Raw genomic sequence first — 24,255 nt, forward strand, 5'->3', positions numbered from 1 at the left:
ATATATTGACCAAAACAAAGTGCTTTTGCATATTTATATTTATTCTATCATTCCTTCTACTTAAAGATATTAATTAGGTCAAGTGAATAGCATACTCGGGTGTTTGAGACAGACTGCAGTTTATATATTTTAGTTGCAGCTTTTGTAAAGGTTTTTTTTATAGTTAAAGTATAGTTTTTAATTGTCAAAACCATTCGTTTTCATTTACTTTACACATATAGATATCTAACGTGCAGTAAACTTTTATATTTTAAGAACCTTTTTATACATTTTAATAAAATCTAAACAAGTGTGAAAAATACAAGTGTCATATTTAAGCCATATTCTTACAACGGTATTTTTAAATTAAGAAAAAACTTTCTATAATATTTTTTTTGCTGACCATACGTAAGTACGTGAAAGAGTTTGGGAGTTATTTATTCATTTACTTATCTCACGTTTCAAGTAATTATACGAAAGCTTAACTCTTTTCTAAGTGGCAACATAAAAATGATCGTCCCATAAGCATCTACTTGCCTGACAAGAAAATAACAACATTCTTAATAAAGAAATTAGAATTCCAAAGTTCCATTTTAAATTTATTCGTGTTTGAAATGCGATCTCGTTTGTTTTATGTTTTTTAATTGATTATACTTATAGAGTGTGCTCATTAGTTTTTTTTTTTTTTTTTACAGGTAAGATACCACAGACTAAAAATATGCAGTATGGTATACGCAAGTATAAAAATAAACCAACCATTTTTTGCCTCGAAATGCAAAGAGATACTTTCTAAATAAAAGATTTCTCAATAAATATAGAAACAACGCCTCCAGCAATATTTACAGCTAACCACTTCCCTCTGCCCCATCTCCATCATACTTAACGCCCACCCATCTAATTCCTGGCCGCGCAACATTACTCAACTCAAACCACAACAATCTACAATGACATAACTAAGCCACTCGCTCACATACCTGAACTTGGAAACCAAAACACTGAATATTAAACCCTAGAAACTTAACAATAGAGTGGAAATTCAATTGTTTTTAGAAGCATCTCACATACCTGGACTTAGAAGATCTTTTCACGGAATTTTAAACCTTACAGCTGTAGAATCAGAGTGGAAATTCAATTGTGTCTATACCAATTGTCACAGAGTAGGGGAATCTGGTATTAAAATTCGTTGAACCATACATTATCCGGCATGGTAACATGGGAATCGTTTTAACTGTGGCCCAGCTTCATTTTGATAGATAATCGAATATTTATAGATAGTGGACATATGAAATGGATCAGATTATGACGTTGTAAATTGATGGTGGATGTCGAATGTGGATTCGTTGTTCTAAGTAATATTTACCTAACTTGAAAAGGTAGATTATTAACTGATTTTACCGATTTAAGAATTATGTAAGATCAAGTGCAAATTAAGGCTTTTATTTTAATATTCAAACACTAAAACTTTCCTATAACCAATTGGCCAAGATCAGTTGAAAACGGCCAGGTTTAAAAATAACAGTACTATTAAAAATAAAATCTTGTTGGTTTTGCGACTCGAGGATTGGATTGGAGTTGAATGAGGTGCAGATTTAATGCCAAGACTTTAGGTACTAATCTGTCTGGTTCAAAGTTATGTGCAAAAATTGTATGATATCACTAATAAATGGTGATCAAGTGTTGGTATCTGAAATCACCAACCCGCAGTGAGCTAGCGTGGTGATTAATGCTCCTTACCTTACCTATATTATGGTACATACTCTATTGTTAGGCATACATATAAAGAATAAATAATCTGTTATTATAATGTACTAAAGACCACCATGCAACTTTAGAAGCACGTCGTCACTCAAAAAATGTTTGTTGAATATGATTTTCAGCGGCCCGAGGCTGTGGAATCCCGCCTGTCAGTCGCGTCTGAAAAGTTTTCAGCTACAAATTATTTCAGCCCCAATTGTTACGAAGCCTACTACACGTGTTATGTTTGTTTATTGTTGCTAAAATTGTTGTAAAACTTGAGGATGGATAAAGGTTTAACTTAATGTTTTCATGAGAAAATCAAAATGAGGAAGCGTAAAAAGTTTTACGCTTTTTTGTGACATAAACTTAGAAATATCTTGAGATGAATTAAGGTTTAACTAAAAGTTTTTCTTTGAGAAAATCAAAATGAGGAAGTGTATTTTTTTACGCTTTTTTGTGACATAAACTTAGAAATATTTTGATACAGAATTTCTTTAAAGATTCATTGTTAGAAATGAATTATCTAGAAAAAGGCATTAGTCAATCTTCAAACGATTCGTACCCGACAAATTTTGTTCCTTTTTGATGTACAGCTTCCGACTTTATGTGACTTATTAAAATAGCAATATTATTCTCAAAACAAATGAAAATGTTATTACTAAAAATATAAAACACAGAAGCTTTACAATCCAGAAGAGTACATTAAGTTCTTTCAACCTTTTTCCTTGGTTCGTACTTCAAATGAAGCAACCCAGGGTTGCCCTATTGAAATATAAGTTTTCGTACTAGCAACTCCGAGAGTTATACTCACAACTCTATTTTAAGGTCTCCGTGAAGACAACATGTTGTGTTGAACTTGTCACAAACAAGTGTTGAACGTGGTTTTGTTCATAAACTATGCAATGCTGGCTCATTTGCGTGGATAGTTGTCTTTCTAGGGTTCCGTAAACCAAGGATAAAATCGGAACATTATTACTGAGGCACTGTTGTCTATCTGTCTCTAGATTGTATCTCAAACCCTGAAAGCAAGACAGTTTAAAAGTGTGTTTCAAAAGATATTATTTAGTTTACGTCTATATCAATAAATATTAAAAATATAAGTCGAGGTAAGCAACGCTTGGTACGGTTATAAACGGACAATAACATTTGAAAGCAAAATTTTAGTTCATTTAGAGGTAATCAATAATAAACTTTTTTGACTAAAACCTAAAGTTGAATTTCACTTTCAATATATTCTAGCTTAATTAGATTTTCTGATTGCAAAAGTTGCCTATATTACATACGTCATCTGCCTCCTTTGTGCATCTCATCGAGATCGATGCCAACAGCTTTCGTAGGAAGCTACTTATCTTTTCTAAAAGATACTGATAAAAGAAAGCCTTTGATTATCTTTGAATCTGTGTTATCTTTCATCTTTGATAGTGCGGTGTGTTGATATCCAGATTTAGTTGAGAAATGTTAGTTTAATTTTACAATTTTCATAATCTGAATATGAGTCAAATATAATTCCCCTATAACTTACTCATTATCTTAAATCTAAATTAAATCAATTTAAAGCACCACCAACGTTCAAACTCCAATAAAACTTAATAATCAAAACCTAATTGTTTACATTAGTTAGTCTAGCAATGTATCATTCATTAATTAATCAATTTGCAAAAGGGGTTCCAATTAATTCATTTGTTTTGTTCAATTACAATGAGTGTTATTTAGTCGGGATTATGTATTAAATGGCATTTTCGTCACGAATGCTATGGGTTTATTGGTAGATAAGTTTTGGTCTCCATTGATACGATTTTTATATAGGTCGAGGATCAAACATAGGCTCTTTTCAAGAAAACGCCAATGTTTTCTTTTATTTATTGGGAAAGTAGTTTGTTATTCACAAATTCCTTGCGATACCTGATGCGAAGGTTATTGAATTACTACTAATATATACGATAAAAAAGCATTACCCAAGTGAATTAGTAAGAGACCTCTTAGCTTTTTAACAAATTTACTATTGAAAGAAAAGAAATTATGAATTCAAAATTATTTCCCAGTTAAGACATAGTCAATACTCAATCCAAAACTGAAAACTATTCAACGACTATGAAAAAACATCCAACCTTAAGCCAAAATCAATCCACAACTCCAAATTAACCTCCCACCTTTGCCACGACTCCATCAGCTTAAGCCAAGCATATCCAAACATTGGCGTGACGTTATAAAGTCACAGCAAAATTGGAGTGCCCCAAAATGTACAGAAAATGACCAAATTCGCCCAAAATCCACTCGGCGACCCCTCAGGCAGTTAAAATCACAGATTTCCCTTATGGAAACCAAACACGGCTTCTACATAATTCCTGACTAAGAGTCAATTATTAATATCCTTAATATTTGTATTGAAATGTTATTTGTACATCATTGTTAAAGAATTCCATATCTTTGACCTTTGAATGAAAGATGTTATAGCTTATCAGATACACAAGCTATGTAATCATTTGAGTAATACTCGTGGATTTATATTAGAGGAAATAAATAAATTTCCTTAAGGAAACGAATCGTAACAATCAATCAAATACGAATAACGGATACCAGGAAATATTATTTGAATCAAGTATTATACAAAGTATTCAATAAACAACTCTACTTTTAATAACATGACGCAAAAAATGTTCGTCAAAAAAAACAACAGAAAAAACAACCCCTATTTTACAACCTCATCCTGAATTTTTACATCATTAGGACGCAAGAGATTACAGCAACTTCCACCTCAATCACCCAACGTGTGACACAAACAAACAGCTGTGAACCCCCCAAAAACCGAACCAAACCATATCATCCTCTAAATCAATTATCAGTTTGCAACATTTGCTAGACTAACCCTAAAGTGCCTTACATAGGGTACACCTGAACGCAGCTACCACCTGCAAATGTCGTCTAGAGTTAAGCCGATAATTACGGGATTATTCCCCCTCTGTCTGGATCCCCCTCCCCTTGCCTCCCGACACTCCAACCCCCCCACTCCACTCTGCTTCAATGCACCACAGTATGTGAGCTAATGGTTTTAGGGGTATAATTTTTCGTCTGATGACGTTTTTTTCGTGAATAATTCGAGCGAAATTATTTTCTAGTGCACTCCTTTGTAGTAGTGTTTCTGTTTCTCAATTGTTTGATGTTGAAAGGTATTTAATGACTTTTTAAGTGTTGAAAAAGTATGCTTCAAAATTTTTGACTACGTAAGAAAGGGCAAGGCTGGTTTTTTTTATTCAAATTTTGATTTTAGGTTAAAATGTCAAACGTATTTGACTTATATCAAAGGACTCGCTAAATACTTACTAAAGCAAGGTTATTAGCAAATGAAATTCCTAAAATTCTCGATTCACCCTTCGCAACACTGGTAGTGACATTATTTCAATACTGTCTGTGAGATTTTGGGAACTCAATTAAATTAATGATTATCTAACATTCTATAAAAGTGGCTTTAGAGCCAGGAGCCAATGAAATCTCGAGCTGTCTTATTAGACTAAGTTGGATTGGATTGTAATTTATTACGGCTATTGCAAGTTTTGGTCGTCGGGATGTTTCGACCGAGCGCGGCATTAGAGGGTTGACCAATCAGAAGGAAATTAATTTGATGTTAGTAACAATTCTTGTTTGTACATTTTGCGTTAATTTAGTTAAAGTAAGTCGTTTTTAATGAAGTTATATTTAGTGAAGTTTAGTTTTCTAAGAATAATTGGTATCATTTTTCAAACCAGAAAACAAACCCCTTGTAAAAAATTACGTACAATAAATCAATAATTTTAATCGAATTTAATTGAACCTTTATTATACCCTGTACTAGGTAAAACAGAAAAATGTATTAAGGGTTTGATTGCAGACGGATGCATTTTACAAGACTTATGTTCTAAGTTTAACTTATATTTCCTTTACATACCAAATCAATCATATTTAGATTAAATTTATTCTTACACCAATCGCTCATTAATAAAAGCTGATTGCAAAGCTATCGCCCTAGTAATCAGTCTACACACTAATGCATCCTGTTAATCTGACAGGTCTCAAGACTAATCTGCCAGTCTACTTGGGTTTTAAAAGGATTTATTCAATGCAAGATTTTAAAATGTAAAATCAAAAAAATTGCCTGACAAGGACAAAACTTGGCAAACATGCCAAGGATCCGCAGAAGAAAGATGCTATGGCACTTGCAAATATTGAATCTATTGTATTATCTCAAATTTTAGAGTTAAATCGAAACATTGCATACAATATTTTTTAAGTAGGTATAATATATTTACTATCAAGTATATTATCAAGCTTTAAATCACCAGAACAATACTGAACCGTCAAATTGTCCGAAAATACAAGTTGCGAACAGTCTTCAACACAAGTTCGCTTCATCGGTTGCACGAGCAAATTTCAACCTTATTGCTTGGTAATAGAGGCGTTGTTTACTAAAAATAAGTGATTGAGTGTACTATTAGTTATTTATGGAAATTCAGGTGTTGGTATGTAATTTGTTGTACACCGGATGGGGAGAAAGGATTTTATAGGAAGTTTTAGAGGGCATAATGATACGGAAAGTGCTGCTCGGTTGATTGTAGACTTGATATGTTTTAGACATGCCCGTAGTTTTAAGGGTGCCTTATTCTTAAAGCCCAGTCAAAGCTTGCTCAAGTACTCACTTTACTCACAAACCCTACTGTACTGTTAGTCCGTCTGCTAGGGCGCATTTCAAACGTATACCTCAAAAATCAAGATAGTAGATTTGAAATCATCGGTTTCAGAATCTCAGAATTAGACCAGCTTTTCAAGAATAGGAGACGAAGTCAATTAATAAGTGGCACAGAAGAGAAAAGTCCAAACTCAGCAGTAATTCCAGGTTGTTTTGATAATGGTGATCAGAATGAGACTGCTTAGTACCAAAAATGTATCTATGGACATCATCTCAATAATGAGGGAATACGTTATTTAATCTATTGAAAGTAAGAATAAACATAGCCTTTTTGACGCAGCCTCTGGAATTATCCAGATCTCAGCCTTTGAATGCTTCTTCGGATTTATATGCGGGAATTTACTAGTCTTCATCCTGTAACAAAAAATAGCCAATACATCGACTACCAAAACGATTCGCATTATTTAAAACTTGTTAATTCCTTGTTTAGAAACACATAAAAGTATTTTGGTACGTGTTCACTACAAAGGGCATCCAACATAACACAGAACAGTTACAGAGGTACCGTTTAATGATAAACAAACTAAAATAAATGCAGTTCTTGAAAAGGTTGATAGGGAATTAAAGTCTAATGTGAACATAAGTCAGTCAGATAAAGTTGAAGTAGCCTTTTGAGACGTCGTGATGGCTTGGCGGTAAGCTGGGCCTTTTAGAAATTGGATGCTGGTTCGAATCCAGACTAGAACTAATATGAGCTTTGTTGTTAAAAACTATTTAGATGATTTAGCACAGGATTTGACTGCTTGAAGGGTGCGTGGCAAAATTGCGTTTTTAAATCGTATATGATGAATTATCTTTATTGATTTAGGTTACACCAAACGGGAAGAAAAGCATCCATTAGAAAGAATTAGAAACGAGATGGATAAAGTGTTGAAGACACAAAAATTTTAGTATCGCATCTAAAACTATCGATGCTAGGGCTACTTCTAAAGTCACTAATGGAGTTTGTTAAGGCTTCTAAAACAGTAATTGGTATAAATAATTTAGTTGGCCTGATACGAAAATTTCCAGCTCCATATGCTTGTTTCAATAAAATTGGATTAACGTTAACACGACCTAGAAACGTTTCTAAAGGAAGCCTTCCGTATTTAGATAATCATCGACCAAAAAGAACCTACACTTTATCGACAGGTTGACCCATTTCCAAAACTAGTAAATTTGGCATTTAGTCCATAATATCTTCATTATGCAAATATATAATCTGAAATAGTGCTAGCGACTTAATCGAGTAACTCAGCAACGTAGAAGAGGGTGGTGGTAGGAAACACAATTATTTTTATGGCAACACAATTTTCCTCGGCTCATTACATACATGCCGTGGTTATACGTACTGGCAACATTAACATGCCGGCCGGGTGGGGCCCGGTAATGCCCGGTGGGCACGCGAACCCGTTTTTGATTATTTCCCCAAAATTATATCGTATTTTCACACCAAAGACCCTTAGCGTGTGCACGATTCCAGCTTATGATGTTCGTGACCAGAGACAAAATGTTGAGAGTCACGGCTTGGGAGTATCGACGCCATTTTGTTTTTGTTCTTTTTTCAATCTTCCCGCCTCCGGTTGCGGTAATTACGATGGTGCGCGATTCTTTCGCGTGAACTGTGTTAAATTGATTTTGTGAATACGCGTTGCTTGTGTGATTATTGTTATTCTGGATGTTTATGTGTAATATCTGCTGTTATGACTTCAATGAGGTTATTTACACCACACCACACCACAGTCTTCGATTCGTTTGAGATTTCATAATTGTTTCACATTCGACTCATTAAACTTCTAAAACACAATACAGTTACATTATCTACGTTTCTTGCTAATCCTAACTGACCTACATTAACAGACAAACTAATTTATTACAACAAACGCTCGAACTAAAAGTTTATGTTAATGACCTTGCTTGGATGCCAGTCATCATGATAAAACGTCTTCAAAAATACTTTACACGCATTAACTGTTCCTAAATCGCGGTCCGGGCTTATCGCTTAAATCGGGTAGCCAACGAAAACGCGCATTAACTTACATAATCTACCAAAACGAGTTCAATAAAATGGTAGAATGGTAGAATTTACGTAAAAATGGAGAGAAATCCAATAGGAGTCGCTAGACGGATTGGACGTTTTTAGGTTAGCATCTATGCTATAGGTAAGCTAGGGTAATAGGCTCCTTCCAAAATATATCGCTTTGTTTCTTTTCTTGTGAAATATTTTGGCTTAAATGAGGACCATTTTTCCCTTTTTTTGTAGATTGAGCTAATAAATTCGAGTAACAGATGCCTGTATTTCGCTACGTCGCTAGAAATCGAAAAATAGGATATCGAAGAAAAATATATTATACATGATTTGAAAAAGACGATTACGGATACTAAGTCTGTATTGTACGTCTATATATATTTTGTCAGATTTTTTTTTAATAAAAGCTAAATTCAAATCCACTTCACAGCCAGAAAGAAAAGTGTTATTTTTCTTTTAAAAAGTATAAATCACGTTTTAAAGTAAAATAAATTTATTCTTATCAACAATACGTCCTCGTCTCATAAAGATTCACATAATTCAAACGTGAAACATAAAACGGTGTTCAACAGCCAACATTAGTGTTCTCGTGTCCGGATTCCTGTGAAAAAATTTGTCCTCCTTGTTTATGGTCCGATTTAGATAAAGATATTAAGAGTTAAGTGCGCCACTGTATCAAATTCGCTCGGCGGTATATTTTTTATTTGGGTAAGTCACGCGAGCTTGTAACACGACCCTGGTATGCTGTTATCGTACGTATTGCATAAAGCTATTTTTTTTTCAACGTTTTATTTTTAATGTACGCAACTTTTTTGTGCGGTGAACTCGCTCGTCGATGTTATTTTCGGCGGATATCAATTGTGAAATCGATTTCCTTCTCGTGTGACTTGTGTTGGAATATTTTTTTGAAATATCAAGTACATTAATTAATTTAATGACTAAATTATCTTAACGCTCGTGTTAAGTTCGTTTATAAAAACATGAATTCACGAGATTTCGGCACTTTAGTGTCAACCGATTTATGTAAATAAGTTTTTATTACTTATGGTCAGCGTTTATTTACGAATGTTAATTGTTTAAGTATACAAACAAGTATTTGTAACTTTCAACAATACCAAAAACCAAAATAAAATAACCAATAACATGAATAAAAATGTGAAATTTCGTTCTCGATTATACCTAGATGTCGTGAAGCGATGTAGGTAACAGCCACATCCCTAGAGAGACGTTCGATTTCAAACGTTTTGGCGGGAACGCGGCGGCAAGATGGCCGCAGGACGACAACGCGATATCGCAGCAATTCTTTTGTGCAAACTCCACGAATATATCTCCTTGGATTCGTATTCCAATCCGATTTGAAAGGACAAGCTAATCTCGCTATCATTGTACAGAATTGTAAAATAAATTTTGCTTTCTACATTCACACTTAGCTTTTAGAATATTGAGAATTTTGGCAACATATAGGAGAAATATCATGTCACATGAATGAGTAATTCAAGACAGATTTTTATTACGTTTAATGTGATTTCTAATACGACCCCAAAACTAATAAAAACACGAAATTTTCTGCCACCAAACATTAATTTTATAGATACTTATCTAATGACTTTATTTTATTGATAGTAAGATTTTTGCTGATATCATAAAATATTTATAGCGTGAAATAAACGTGTACTTTTAATAAGTATAAAGCAGGTTAAAAATGCAATCCGATGTACCTATAAATAACTATAAAAATAGGGTTGTTTTAGTATAACGGGCGGGCACGCCCACCCAGTAATATAGTGGTCACCATTAAAACGTAACGAGTTCTTTCACTATAAATAACCTACAGCCATTATAATTATAGCGAACGAAATTCCTCTTATCACGCTCATATTTCACTAAACAGTCTAGCATTAGGAATAAACAAAAAAACACCGCGCACCCAAAAAAGTATAACGCGGGTTTAAAGAACAACGCGCCAAAGAAATTACTTTCTTTCACCTCGATTAAGTGATCATTACAAGAGCAAATATCATTAATAATCGCGGTAGAACAGGGAGGACTTGCGAAAAATGAAGGCTGAGGAAATTGCGTGTGCGTAAAAAAAATATAAGAGCCAGTACAAAGCCGCCAAGTGTCTCGTTTGACGTGACATGTCGCCATCTTGAAATCATCTTTTGCCGAGTGAATCAAAATGCCGATTGAGTCACGTATTTTGGTTTCCTTGAACAAATCTCCAATGTGAATAAATTTTCCCTTAGGATTTGTGATAAATTATGGTACGAATTTAGATAGATTAGTGATGTGTGATCGATAGTTTATACGCTAATTCAATATTGTCTTAACTAATTACCTACTTCATATCGACTATATACACACGATAACTCACATACAAACTCCGCTCTGTTTCAATTAAGTTACTTAGTCAAAACAATAGGAAATTATTGAATAAACCAGTCCAATAAGATTATTCCTGGTATTAAATTATTTATATTTTGACATTTCCTGGAATTACATTAATAAACCTGTTTGACATTTCCTGGAATTAAAAAACATTACCCCACAGATAATACCATAAAAAGAATTCCATTAATTTACCAATAAATGTACCACCTCAGTTTAAAAATATACCAAACCGCACCGAAATTGGTTAGCCACAATTCCATTGGTCCCAAAATAATTGCTGAATGTCGAATGATTTCAGAAATAAAATAAGATTCGCTTTATACAAGCTCTAACTGAGTTACGATTCGAAAACAGCGGTATTGGTGTCCCAGCACTAAATACCGTGGCACCGGAACGAAGCGATCTGTAATCGAGTTTGCCGAGTATTGATTCTTGTTGAAGAATCTTTTACGGTTTTCGTGGCGGGTGGACAATTATTTTGGATTTTATTTTAACCGGTTATTGGTTTTATTGTGTTTATTTTATTCTACGTGGGAATATATCTGTTCATAGATAGATGTAATGTTATATTGTACTATTAATAGCTGATAGTATCATGGTTGTTAATTAGGCAATTACTTTTTTCATACTTGCGAAAACGAAACTTACGCATAATCCGTATTGATGTCTGTTACCGAGACATAACAGGGCCTTTTGGGCAACTTAGTATATTTTGTAATGGAAGATATAAAATGTGCTTTGTTTAATTTTAAAAATCAATTCAAGGTCCATTCAAAAGGGTTTCTAAGGAGCCTTGAACTTTCCTAAAACAATTGTCCGTGATGTCACCTGATGTGATGTTGCCATGGCAACCATCCCATGTCTTCTAATAAAGCGAAACCCTTTCCGTCAGTCATATTTTACGAGCTGAGTGGGGTGATAAGCAATCGAGACAACTGTATAGGAAGCGATTAAATATTTTATATGATAAAGGTGGAATATGTATAGGTATGTTATATATTATTATTATGTGTGTTTGTGTGTTGAACTATGGTATACCGTATACTTTATTGCACATATAAATTACAAATTTAGAAACTTTGTAATGTGTGCGGAACGTTTGAAGCATGGAATGGAAACATAAAACGAACAAAAATAAAAGAAAGCGAAAATTAACAGCTTCTAAACGTGTCTTTAATTATGATTGGGGATATGGTAAATAAATAGTGTGATTGACCTTTTTTCTAATTATTTTAAAATATTGCTGATAATTACTAAGGTTTTAAAATCATTAATGAGTCGCATTAAACAAACAAAAAACTAATTGGTTTATTGTTTGTTTAATGGCTTCGACTATGTATTTTACCTTAAAACCTCAGACTTACATTGTTAAATAGTTTTGATAAAAATATATTTTGACAACTAATAATGAATGAGTCGGTTTTAAATCCCTCTTGTAATAATTAAATTATTTACTTTGATAAAGCTTAACGATAGTTTCTTTTTAACAAAGCTTAATTGAGTTAAAAAGTTTTCATTGAAGATTTATTTCAAACACAAACTAGTACACTTATTAAATATAAACTTCTTTCTGGATAAATTATCTGGGCACGAAAAGCAACAGTATTGCAATGTCAATGAAGTTAAGAATGCTAATTCTTCTTTTTCACATATTAATAAGTAATTTAAATGGACCTGGTAACACTTACAACAAGGAAGGCAAAGAAAGATTCAGCCAAAAACTGTACTCTTGCCGGGGCAAAAGTATCGTGGACCTCGGCCCTGGTACACAAAGGGCAAAGAAAGAAACATGGGTGTGTTTTAGTCAGTGAAAGTCTGATACTCCCTTCCGCTCAATCCAAAGCTGAAGAAATTATTTGATAATTTCCCATTCTAAAAAAAAAACTAAACAAAAATACTTAACTAAGAAAATCTTTACAACGAAACAGCAGTCTGTCATCATAAGATTTTATCGATTATTTCCAACGATGTTTAGTCGTCCCACAAATTTGTGAGCGCACGGAAATCCCTAAGGAACGTTACAAAAAGAAAAAAATAAGTAGCGTTTGTCACATCCAACGTCACGTAGTAATGTGTGAAATAATATTTCTCCCCCTAAATAAAAGCCTTAGGCGGTTGTCGTGTATGTACGTGAAGTACGTACGTACTTTACGCGACGTAATTCAATAAGAGGTTGGAATAAGTGTGATTGCTCGATGCGGATGTTTTGTTTAAATTTGAGAAAAAAAATGGTGTCGCTAATTAATTGAATTGGTGAATAAATCCTCAGTGTATTGATGAGAGGGGTTTAAAATTTTAATTGACTGGCGAATGTTCACTACTCCATAAATTCTGGTAATCTCAAGGAGAAAAATAAAGAAAATGTTATGTTTGTGAAAAAAAAAACAAAGTATCTAGACACGATTAAATTGTATTAGCATAAAAACTTTCAAAACTTCAAACGTATTAAAATTACTTTTCTTTACGACAAGTGACGTGACTTTGGCTTGAAATACAATACATTTGTGCACTCCGATCATACACCATACATATGTACAGATTTTTGACAGTACAATAATTACAGAATAATTCGATGAACCACCACAGTCCACATACAACATAACTCTCTTCGTACAGAGTGATCGTACTGCATTTTTGTTATACCCATAACACTAGTATCAGATATCCTGTGGTCGAAATCTGACGCTAGTGGTCAGATACAAGTATGGCCGGAATTATGTGGTGAGGGCGAAGCCTAAAGGCTTTGTCGCCAGTATGGAGGTTGGTAATCCCTTATTGTAATAATATTATAGGTTTAAATTACCTGACTGTGGCAGATAAAGGGGTTTTTAAAGCGCTTCTTTGACACAAATGCCGCTGACCAATCCAAACAGAAAGACAGTTTTTATATATTTGTCGTTTAATAAAAAAACATTAAAATCAGGTTCAGTTGTTCCTGAGATGGTCTCCTGTGTTTGTATTTTAAAAATTTTAATGTAGATGGGATTTAAAAATAAACGAAATGAATATTCTCTTTCAATTTCCATCAACTTGAACAACTCTCAACAATGTTTTAACCTAAATACATTTTCATACAAAAATATACATACATGAAAGTTGCTATATCAAATATTGACGATGTAACAATAGTGTTTCACACTTCCTAGCTTTGAAACTGAAACTAGATTGAATAGAAATTGAATAACGGCAAAAAACCGTTCGCCGATGCCAAACTGCGAAATAAATTGTTAAAATGAAACACACAAAAATTGTTTTGAAATACACTCTAAACAACAAATCAATGAAATGAAAATATTTGGTTTTATTGCACATTTACATATTTGAGTGCATGCAATTTGCAAGTACATGAAAACTCATATTGTCAGTTGTCGTTTGACATTAGCTGTCACTTTTGACAGATGTCATAATTTCCAAATTAAGGACTAATCTATTGCACAAGAATTCTTTTTTGTTAATCATAGCTACTGCTCTGTCATTAAGTATTTTTTTATCGTTAATATTAAAGTTGTGTCTGAAATGTTTCTTTTAATATAAAACGAATTACATAAACGCCATTTTGATCTTAGTGACGTAATGGTGTAGAAGTGATTATTGTGTTGATATTATGTCTTGCATTCCTTGCACTAATTTTAAACTATACATATATGAAAACAGGTTTAAATATGGGTAACATTAATACCTTACTTACAAGTTAAATTAAAAGCGATAAAAAACAAAAAAGACCTATGTATGCATTGGAAGTCCTGTGGGAAACATTGTTATACAAAAACCTGTATTTTTTGCAACGATGTAGCTTGATCGCGGGAAGGGAACCCCGATACTTGCGGTAGGAAGCCCTACCGAGCTTCTTACATTCCTATACACTGTTCAATTAATAATACCTTCGGAAGAAATTGAAACCGTAGTTCAAATCTATATCTATATCTATACTCTATACTAATATATAAAGCTGAAGAGTTTGTTTGTTTGTTTGTTTGAACGCGCTAATCTCAGGAACTACTGGTCCAAACTGAAAAATTCTTTTTGTGTTGGATAGACCATTCATCGAGGAAGGCTTTAGGCTATAAACCATCACGCTGCGACGAATAGGAGCAAAAATACAATGGAAAATGTGAAAAAAACAGGGCGGGTATAAATCATAATTTATATCTTCTACCCACGGGGACGAAGTCGCGGGCAACAGCTAGTAGTTAATAAAATTAGCAGTGGAATATAAATTAAATGCCTAAAAAATAATCTCATGTTAATGTCAACTCCTAAAAGGCTGGACCGATTTCAGTGATTGTGTACAACTGCGTATAGCCTTTAGATTGATATTTAATTTAAAAAGAATAAACTAGGTATTCCGAAAACCACCAGAAACAAGTTTAAATATTCTTAGCATAAAATAAAACCTATTTAAATTTCCCCAAAGATTTTTATGTAATACGGTTTTCACTTTATCGTGCACTCTTAATGCATTTCCAACTATTTTCTGCTTACAATGAACTCCTAGGGCAACACCCTAAAAGGCCCAACTAAGGGTACGGAACCCGTTTAAATTTAGTACACTAGCACAAAGAAACGGTTTATTTATAGCCCTTGTGGAACCCGCAAAGCCTTTAACTGCTAAAAAATAATTCAGTTTGAGTTGTAAGTTATGTTATGCAGCGGGGTTTGCTCGTGAATTTTTAGTATTTTTATTTTGTGTGTTTTATTAACTTTATGTTGAAGTCGATTAACTGTTCTTTGCGAGAAGTTTTATTGACGAAGGTGTATTAGTTAAATAATATACGAATACTTTTTGTATAGGTGTTTTTTCATTTTCATCAGAAATGGAATTCTGATTGAAACTGCATGAAAAGGCACCAAAAAATTCCCCTTCGTATAAAACTCAAACATTTTTACTCAAAAAATCAGCATACCTCATTACAAAAACTGACGCTGCACTCTCAACCCCTTGGGGGGTTTAACTAAACCCTAAGAAATAAGATCTCACAAACACACACACAATCATTATTCTGTATCTTTACGGCAAACGAGTGCTACATCACAAATTGTATAACCGGACGCACCCTATAGCTTGGGGGTTTAGATTGAGGAAAAAATCTTATTTGACAACCCCCTGTATTTCTCACCTCCCTAAGAAGTGTGAAGTTCCTCTAAATGATGTGCAAAGGTTGGTTAGTGTGGATGGGTATTTTATATGATAAAAGAAAATGGGAGTGTTTAAAATAGGCAATGTTTCTGGGGAAAGGTTGGAGGTCATTGACTTTTTGTAAGGATAGGTTGAGTTTAATAAAGAATGCAATAATTATCTCGTCAATAAATTGTCAGTTCGTTTCATTATATTCCTTGTTGAGTGCCATAAAGAAGGCTATTTTTGTGTTTTATTCAGTTGTTGTTAAAAGAGTGACAAAACCTTTTTTTTTAGTTAAAAAAGTCAAGCCTCTCTTAGAAAACTAATCCGACAGAGTCCAGAAAAGCAAAAGATAGATTAAAAAGATAACTTTTAACGTTCTTTCCCATATTTTTTATTTCATAGTTCACTGACCCCCAAACTACTAAATACGATTATACCAGATGACCTACCACAATACCTTCCAAAGAAAAGAAAAGAGAAAAGAAAAATGGAACCATTCATACAGGAAGCTACTTCATATAAGACGTGACCAGGGGTGCATATTTTGCACCCTTCGAAAAAAAACGGCCCTTAGGGCACCCTAACACCATAGCAATAGTTTACCAACGCTTCTCACAAATCACATTTTTTGATAACCAATTTTGAACCTTAAAACCCAACGCAAAAGCCAGAAATTAAATTTGCACTGCCAATTTTTAAATTTATCATTCGATTTTAGATTTTATTTTGAATGTGATAGGAGTTAGTTTTGTTTGCAGGGTTTAGTGTAGGGTCTCAATTAGGTTATGATGTCCAGTCAGACGGTATAATCTTGTTTGACAATGAAATAATATTGAGAGTAAGTTGTTTGAGTGGCCACTTAAAATAAAATAGCTTGCGCTCAACCGATTGAAAAATAGAGGAGGTTGTTAATTTCGTTTTAAAACGAATCTATGGAAAAAGCAAAAATCAAGTCACGATAGGTTAATTTTTTTGTCAGTTAGTGATGCGAAATTTTATGTTACATTTTTTTTTCAAATCATGGTTTACAATTAGGTAAAGTATGAAAAGATCACCTGCGAATAACAAACATTTACTAGTTACAAATAGTTGGTAGCATTATTTTGGTGCTCAACATAAGTACTTGTGAAATGATTAATCCAAATTACAAAACAGACTAATAACCGTAACTTTTTTCGCCAAATCTTGCTGCTGCAAGATTTTGCAAATTTTGCTGCCTTAAAGTGTCAAAATGTATATTTAAAAACATACGTAAACCTACAGCGTAGCAGACATAGGCCTCTGTGTCTTCAAAAATGAGACTCAAGCATACTGTATAAAACTAGTACTATCTTTAAATACATAGTAAAATGTCGACCATATTATCAAGTTGTTCAAACACAGTCATGAAAATTCTTCCGCCTACAAAACCTTTACAAACTCAGTCACACATTTTACATAAACATAAACACGTATTACACCAAGTCCAACACATCTACATAAAACTAAAACATGCACAGCATCCTCATTCGTGTTGCTTCGAAGCTACAAATCTCACGGGCTTTATTTTTATCAGAAAACCGCAAGTTAGGTTCAGATTTCCTTATGTTACCGCCAAATCGGGCCGCGATTTTGTAACTCGTAAAACAAGTAGTAAAACGTCTCTTTCGCTTTGAGAATCGATCGCCTTCGCCGTCAGCCAGGCTCAACGTGCCTCTCTAGTCAGCCATTTTACTGCCGAACGGTTAAATCTTTTAAATTTCGAATGGTGGCCGTTCGATTTTTGTTTTTACAACTTCACTTCGTCTTGATACCTTCAGGTGAACGGTCGTGCTTGGAATGTTTCGAAATTCAAACTGGATTTTGTTTAAAGCATGAGATATGTTCAGGATAAAGTTTCCTTTTGAATTAAATACTGGATTCAACGTTATTTTTAGCTTTACGTGTGTATACCTATGTTCGTTGTACATTGACAAAACAACAACTTCCCGTAACTCATAAAAATGGGCATTAACAAATCAAAAGGTAGGGTAAAACGCCCTGTTACTGACCGTACCCGGAGTTTTGGTGGAAAATATGCAAATTCGTGTAATTAAATCCGCGGGCCGTATTTGACGTCCGACTGTAGACAGTTTTATTTTCGGTTTAGGGTACCGTCACTTTTATGGTTTTGATATGTTGTAGAACATATAATTTATAACCGGTCGCACGTGGAAATACAAAATATTCTTTATTATTTATTTCAAGAGACGCCATTGTGTTTTATTTGAATGGAACCAATAAAACTTGGTTCCGGAACCTAAAAGCCATTCGTTCAAAACAAAGTGAGACAGGAAACATATTTTCTTTCTATTGGTGACGTAAATAGCATATGACGTGCTTCCGCCTCCAAGTCACCTGGCACTAAAATTGCGATGGAAAATTCTCTCAAATATATGAAACGACACATCCTCAGGGAACTCGTAAAACATACTATAAAAAGGCCTTTTCAATTTGTCACCACGTTGCATGTCACTTCGTAAAATTATAACTCTGTACCGAGAAAAACAAATAATTTGTTTCAAAATTCGCGGCTAAAAATATGGTAATGATTATTAATATTTACGTAACAAAACGTTTATTGCTCTTTCAATATTTCAAGTTGATATTAAATTTTGTGTGCGGAATATCCATGGTATTATTGCCACCCTACACGTATGGCAACCAGAAATTCTGTTAATAAAATTCCACATAATCCCTCAGTATAACCAATGCTGATCTCGATTAATGACGAAGTGAATTAAATTCACCAGGAAACGCACTGCACCCACAACCATACAAATTCTACTTGTCGAGCTTACTTTCGACCTTATAGCTTTGGTTATAAGAGTTGTTTTTTATTAAATGCCATGGCTGATTGTTGGGAGTTTCACCCTGTCAGTCGACAGTCAGATATCAAATGACAATAGTGATGGGATTCGTGTAATTTAGTGATGTGGATTAATTAAGGCTTGTTTCTGGTATTCAGGCTTTGTAGGTACAGGATTTATTTGATGTTTCATGTGTTTTAAGAATGAAATTATTTTGAAAACGTACGTAAAAATAATTTAAATGAAAAAGCTGAGTTTACGTCGTAAAGTTCTTGTAAAATACAAATATTTGCAGCTAAGTTACTTATTTATTTTATAATTTATTCATTACCGATTTACAAATTTTATTGTAAAAATTTATTCAATTAGACATTTTAAAAATAATAATCCAACCCTTACTCGATAAAAATTCAAAGAATTTTGAGTCTCTAGACATCACTATTAAATGACACTTATATCCCCAACAAGGCCCTATAACGCTTAACCATTTGCATTACAACCCGATTAAACAAAATTAAACCTTAATGGAACGACATAAGGATCATTAGGAGAGAAAATAACAACCTTGTTTAAAGTACCAAGGTAATTACAGGGTTTGAAAAAGGAATTGTAATGTAGCGATGTAATTAAATTGTGTTAGTATGTGTGCGTGTGTATGTGTGGGGTGTTGCCACAGTTGCTAGTGTTGCCACAATAGAGGGAATTACAAAAGAGTATACACTAGACGTTATGCTCTATGATTATTAGGCTTCGTGTATAATGACGTAATTACACATTATAATATTGTGACGTGAATGTAACGGTTTTTGTTATGGACGCTTTTTTTTCAATTTATGATGTTTGGATTAACGAATTTGAACTAACGTTATTTTACAAAATTCCTTAAATTATAAAAGAAGTTTTAGTATAGTATACCAGTGTATAGTTTTTAAGATAAATACTGTACTGTGAGAGACAGACAGACAGAATTGCCGCAATAATACCCTTCTGTTATTTTTTACCCTTCGGGATTGTAACCAAAAAACCGTAAATACCTACTAAATATTTTCCTACAAAAAACAGTCATTTTAATAGTAGTTTTTACACCCCATCCAAGTCTCAACTAAGGGAACTTGTAAATTGTTTTCTACCCCCAACAAGTAAAACTGGACATCTCATATAAATCATTTTTATTATCCTCAACCCTGCTATTAAGAGGGTGACTGGTACATTTGACCATTGACAATGCAACACTCTTAAGTTTAGGGCACAAGGTTGAAAATCGTCTAACAGATATAGGTATAGATGTAGGATTTAAAATATATCCTATTTTTGACCATTGATATACAACGCTCTTAAGATAGGGGTGTAAGGTTGATTTTTGATTGGCCTTTTTATGATTTAAAATAGTTTCTGTTACCTATTTCTTGTGTTATCGACGGTAAGTGCAGTTTTGCGTGTTAAAGGTGTTACGAGGATTTTAATGGTAGAGAATAGAAGAAATATTTTTGATATTACGCTGACACAGGGTTGAATGACCGGGTTCAGCAACTCAAAGTTATAGAGCCGATCGCTGTTCAGCAATAAATAATAAATATTTTATATTTTCAAAGTTATATTATATCTACTTTTTGGTTCCTGAGGCCTTTGTATATAAAAGAAAATAATACCTAAAAATGTTACTTCATATTTATGTAACAGAACTAAACAAACAAAACAGACTAAAAATAACGTTAACGACCACAAATTTCGAAATTTCCATTAAGAATTAAAATCGACGTTTACCTATCATGCTTAACAAACTGATCGTCTAATGAAATGTCATTGTATCCGCCATTAAATGATCAAAGAACCTAGTTAACAATTCCAAGACACAATCGTTAATACCGTATAATTAAAATTATATTCCGAATATCGATATTATTCGATACACCATTTAACATCACTAATGACCATTCTTATTATGAATAAACGTCTTTCGAACGTTTATTTTCGAAATAAGAACATAAACGATTCGAATTTCAAAATAGATCCGTTAGAATGGCGGGAATTAATTGCCGTTGGGTACAATTAATGTTGTAGATTGTTTTAATGCATCGATATACGATGTTAGCATAAACAAAACCCTTGTTTATGTACTCGTAAAGATGTTCGATGTCTTTGAACTTTATTTTGGGGGTAGATTGTTTATAAGTATCGCTTCGTAGAATTAAATAAATAGGGGCTATGTTTGAAGAACCTAATATATCTCGTTCAATAAATCTTTGTATTTTGAGAATTGATTGTTTTCCACGTATTTTCGCAACGACTTTTCGAATGCCTTCAAGTTTTCTAAAAGACGTAGAAAAATACAACAGAAAGTTAAGAAGTCACAATTGCCATACCTTCAGGAAAGAGAAACGAGCAAAGCTTATCCTAATGCACCCTTATCCCTAATATGAAATAATATGTATGGACTGATAAAAGAGAGCATTGAAATAACCACTAACATTGTATTTGTATAAAACACATAAACCCTAGAATTAAGAGCATTATTATAATGTCGCCATTTGTAATTTCAATCAGAACTGGCCGCATACAAAGCTTACGCCATATTTTATTTTAATTAAATACTGCATAAATTTGACAGAATTTTCAATTTGGGATGTCGAATGCATTGTTTGAAAATCAAATTCGAAATGGCGGACAGTTAATCTGGTAAGGAATCGTAATATAGGATGCGTCCGTGCGTCGCGGACGCGTTATATTGGAACGTAATTGGACGTAAACAAATGTGTCTGGTTTTTAAATACTATAGAAAAGATGTTATTCGTAATCTACGCTTTAACTAATGGACATCCAAACAGAATCCGGCCGATTTAATATTTTTATGTAACGTTTCCATTGTTTGGACCTATCGCAGAGACCTAGCATGTTTACAGCTTTAAAAGGCATACCTGTCATAGTCAAGACATTTCCATTTTTAATAAATCTGTCATCTTTGGACCAGATAGTTCAGAAAGTCATCGAAAATATGGTTTATGGTACGTATTTATTGCGGGGACACGAGCTTATCGTTAAACTGTGTGGACAATAAATTGCTCTGGCAACTTTTGTGATTAATAGCAACGTTTTCGTATTATTGGAGTCTCAGTGATGAGTGTATTACGATCGTTATTATTTATATAAATCATGGGATACTGTAACAAACGAAAAGAAAGAAAATTCAGTATGTCTTGCGTCTTTTTTACAAATCTGACTACTCAGAGACAAATTGTATTTTGCGAGATTACATAAAGATGGCGACCTCGCAACACTGAGGTTTTCATGCAAACAGGCTTTCGTTAAAAGTTAGTCACCCATTAAATAAGCGACCGTACCAATAGTTGCTTATCTTCGATTATTATATGTTGATATATGAAAACATATACTTAACTTGTAAACACATCAAGTTTCACGGTACATGAGGTATAGTCTTGCTTTAGACGAACAGACGTCAAGAGCGGTGCGTCAATGATAGTGTTCCGTTTTACACTTTAGACACTGAATCCTTAAAATCAATGGATATATCAGTATATCTACTAAAAGCATATTTATTTTACTTCCTCAATTAAATTAATAGTTTTGTGCAAAAAACATCATGCGAATAAATCTACCGCAACAAATAAAACAAAAACATACCAGCCGCAATAAGCAAAACAAAAATACTCCTACCTACATTTTCAATCACAGCACTCATTAAAACATCCAATAATTACAAAAAACAATAGCGGTTGAAATATCCATTGATAAATAAATCCAATTAATTGGATCACGGATATTGTAATACGGACCCATTTATCTAAAATCATTGGAAGAAGACAAAACCGTTGACGCATTTCATAATCAATTCTCAAACGAAAACCATTATAAAAACAAAACGTTATACATTGCTGCTTTATTAAGCCTAATCAAACATTATCTTAAAAGAAAAACGGCAATGGAAGTGTCTGAATACTAGGTGTCATTGAATACGGTTGCTGCCTTATACATTGACGTTTTAGTTCGTCTTAAAAGAACTCCCATAGTACTAAAACGTTAATGGATGTGTACAAGTTTAAGGCATCGCTGAATAGGGTTGCCTCGTATTGTAAGGATCTCGTATAATAAATCTGGCCAAATTAATGACGGGCCCGACAGATCGTTTACCGGTTTTTGCCGAGTCATACCGCGGAATGAGTGTATATGATGGAGTGGAAACCCTGGGGTGTTACTCTCAGTTTTTTTGGTTGGTTGGTTTATTTTACTAATACAAGATACGCGATTGTTGCTAATTAAATTTAGGTCGAGTTAAGTTTAATGAAACCAGTACTGGATTGAATGGTGTTGTAATCATTAGGGATTTGGCAAATTTATTGCCACTAGTTTTTTTTTACGAAAACTGACAATACAACAGACTGCTATAAGCGATATAATTTCCTTAGCCCTACAAATGAATCGATCAATTCTTAACTGTCCGTAACCAGAACTATTATTAAGTGCACGTGCACTTAACAACACAACTATATGTATAAATAAGTCCCGATTTTATAGACTTCTTTCGAAGTTTACAAAATTAATTCGCTTTTCTCTTTTCTAGAACCACGGTACGAAACAGCGTATGCGTGTGAAGGCAAAACCCTGAAGATCGGCTGCAGAGAAGGATCCGTGATCAACCTCATCAGAGCAAACTACGGAAGGTTCTCCATAACTATATGCAACGACCATGGGAATACAGATTGGAGTGTCAACTGCATGTCTACGAAGAGCTTAAGGGTTTTACACAGCAGGTATGTGTTGATAACATTTTTAATATAAGAAAAGTTTTATCGAAAGCGGGTTAGTGGTTTTTGCGAAATTTGGATTAACTAAACATACAGCATGCGCAACACGAATGCTTTCGAAAAGGAATGAGTGTCGAAGCGTTATAATTAGTAGAGAGAAAAGTCTTAAATAAAAAACTGTCAAAAATATTAACTTCTTTACCTAATATAATTTACAGGGTTCTTTTATTTATTTAAAATGTTGTCCGAATCAATGTCGCCAAATAACGTGCATAGTTCATGTTGTGTATTAATTTAAGTCATTTATAATCACATCTTATTTAATAAATATCACCCTTTAAACTGCTTCTTAACAGAAAATACCGAATATTAAACTTACGGCGAAATTTTCTGGGGAAATATTTGCGGTACATCTCCTCTCATATGTTACTTGTGTTATGCGCATAGTATTATTCTGTGGTTTTGCTTGCATCGATCGATAAATAACTTATTTGGGTGTTTAATATGTCATGTGTCTCATGACAGTTTATTTAAATAACGTGCTTTAAAAGCTAGTGGAATTCTGTGTTTTCGATTTTAAGAGTTTCATTCAATTCGCTTGGTTATTAAAGATATAAACGTTTTTAGTAACTATAGGAACCTATAAAAATTACATTTTGAAAACCAGTTTTATTATTTGTGTCGGGAATTTCCACAAACATTCAAGTCCC

General features: G+C 33.5%; 1 protein-coding gene across 12 annotated transcripts in view; it reads left to right on the forward strand.

Moving 5' to 3' along the window:
• The window catches only part of LOC113498009 (latrophilin Cirl), a 292,737-nt gene that overhangs the window by 250,778 nt on the left and 17,704 nt on the right, over positions 1 to 24,255 (forward strand). For all 12 annotated transcript variants that reach the window (XM_026877875.1, XM_026877874.1, XM_026877876.1 and 9 more), the window contains one exon: positions 23,362 to 23,551. In XM_026877875.1, the coding sequence (XP_026733676.1) occupies positions 23,362 to 23,551 (190 nt within the window). The remainder of the gene's footprint in view (positions 1 to 23,361; positions 23,552 to 24,255) is intronic.

The sequence above is a fragment of the Trichoplusia ni genome, chromosome 10, assembly GCF_003590095.1.
Source record: "Trichoplusia ni isolate ovarian cell line Hi5 chromosome 10, tn1, whole genome shotgun sequence".
Lineage (NCBI taxonomy): Eukaryota > Metazoa > Arthropoda > Insecta > Lepidoptera > Noctuidae > Trichoplusia > Trichoplusia ni.